Raw genomic sequence first — 756 nt, 5'->3', positions numbered from 1 at the left:
CAGCTCTACCCAGCGAATGGAAGGAGCTGAGAAACCTGGCGCATCGTAAAACGCGGCAGCTAGCATCTATTAAGACAAAATTCGCCGGGGAGAAAAAACAGGAGGTAACCTAATGCAGCAGTAGAATGCCCAAGCGTTTTTGGGTGCACAAGAATGTGTGGTGAAACTATGTTAAGTGCTGCCTGATGTGACTGTTAAATAGGTCGCGGACTTTATGGTTGAGTGCAAGGCGCTCCAACAGAAAGTCCAAGATTTGTCGTCATCTGTAGACACTCCACTTACGGAGGGGAGGGAAGCGATGGCGGCCTTGGAGGAAGAAATTGCGGTGTTCAAAGCGAGAGCGGCCGACCTCAATAATGCCGAAAATTTGTTTTCACTTCCAGTAACTGCATTTACTATTTTGGATAAGCTTGAGGGGGACGTCAAACAGCAAGGGCAGATATTTGCTCTATTCGCTGATCACGATGCAATGGTCAAGGAATGGGCATCTCAACTATGGGCAAAGGTGGACTTCCAGGTGGGTGCGGCCAAAGGCAACCTCACTTGCTCTCCCGAATATGGAATCCGGCAAAGCGCTTCAGGGTGCCTAAAATGTAAATGCCGTATATACTAGGGCAGCTCATGGCCACCAGGGTGAAACCCTTATGCTGTGTGCATTTACTCAGGAGCTCCAAAAGGCAGCTGAGGAATTTAGGAAAAGACTTAAACAACTGGAAAAGTCTGGAGGCCCTCAAATCACTAGCTCCCCAGTAAGTA

The 756-nt window shown here is 48.5% G+C and overlaps 1 protein-coding gene across 1 annotated transcript; it reads left to right on the top strand.

Moving 5' to 3' along the window:
* Positions 1-214: 214 nt before the first annotated feature.
* On the top strand, positions 215-685 carry EMH_0000420 (uncharacterized protein; the record flags this gene model as incomplete). The annotated part of the gene is made up of 2 exons (XM_038022239.1): positions 215-521; positions 666-685. 2 exons carry the CDS (start codon positions 215-217, stop codon positions 683-685), a joined length of 327 nt encoding a protein of 108 aa, XP_037878093.1.
* Positions 686-756: the final 71 nt, after the last annotated feature.

This window comes from Eimeria mitis, genomic scaffold (genome assembly GCF_000499745.2).
Source record: "Eimeria mitis Houghton genomic scaffold, Emh_scaff13026, whole genome shotgun sequence".
NCBI classification, from domain to species: Eukaryota; Apicomplexa; class Conoidasida; order Eucoccidiorida; family Eimeriidae; genus Eimeria; species Eimeria mitis.
The sequence above is the reverse complement of the archived record's forward strand: the minus strand, read 5'-3'. Positions and strand labels throughout refer to the sequence as shown.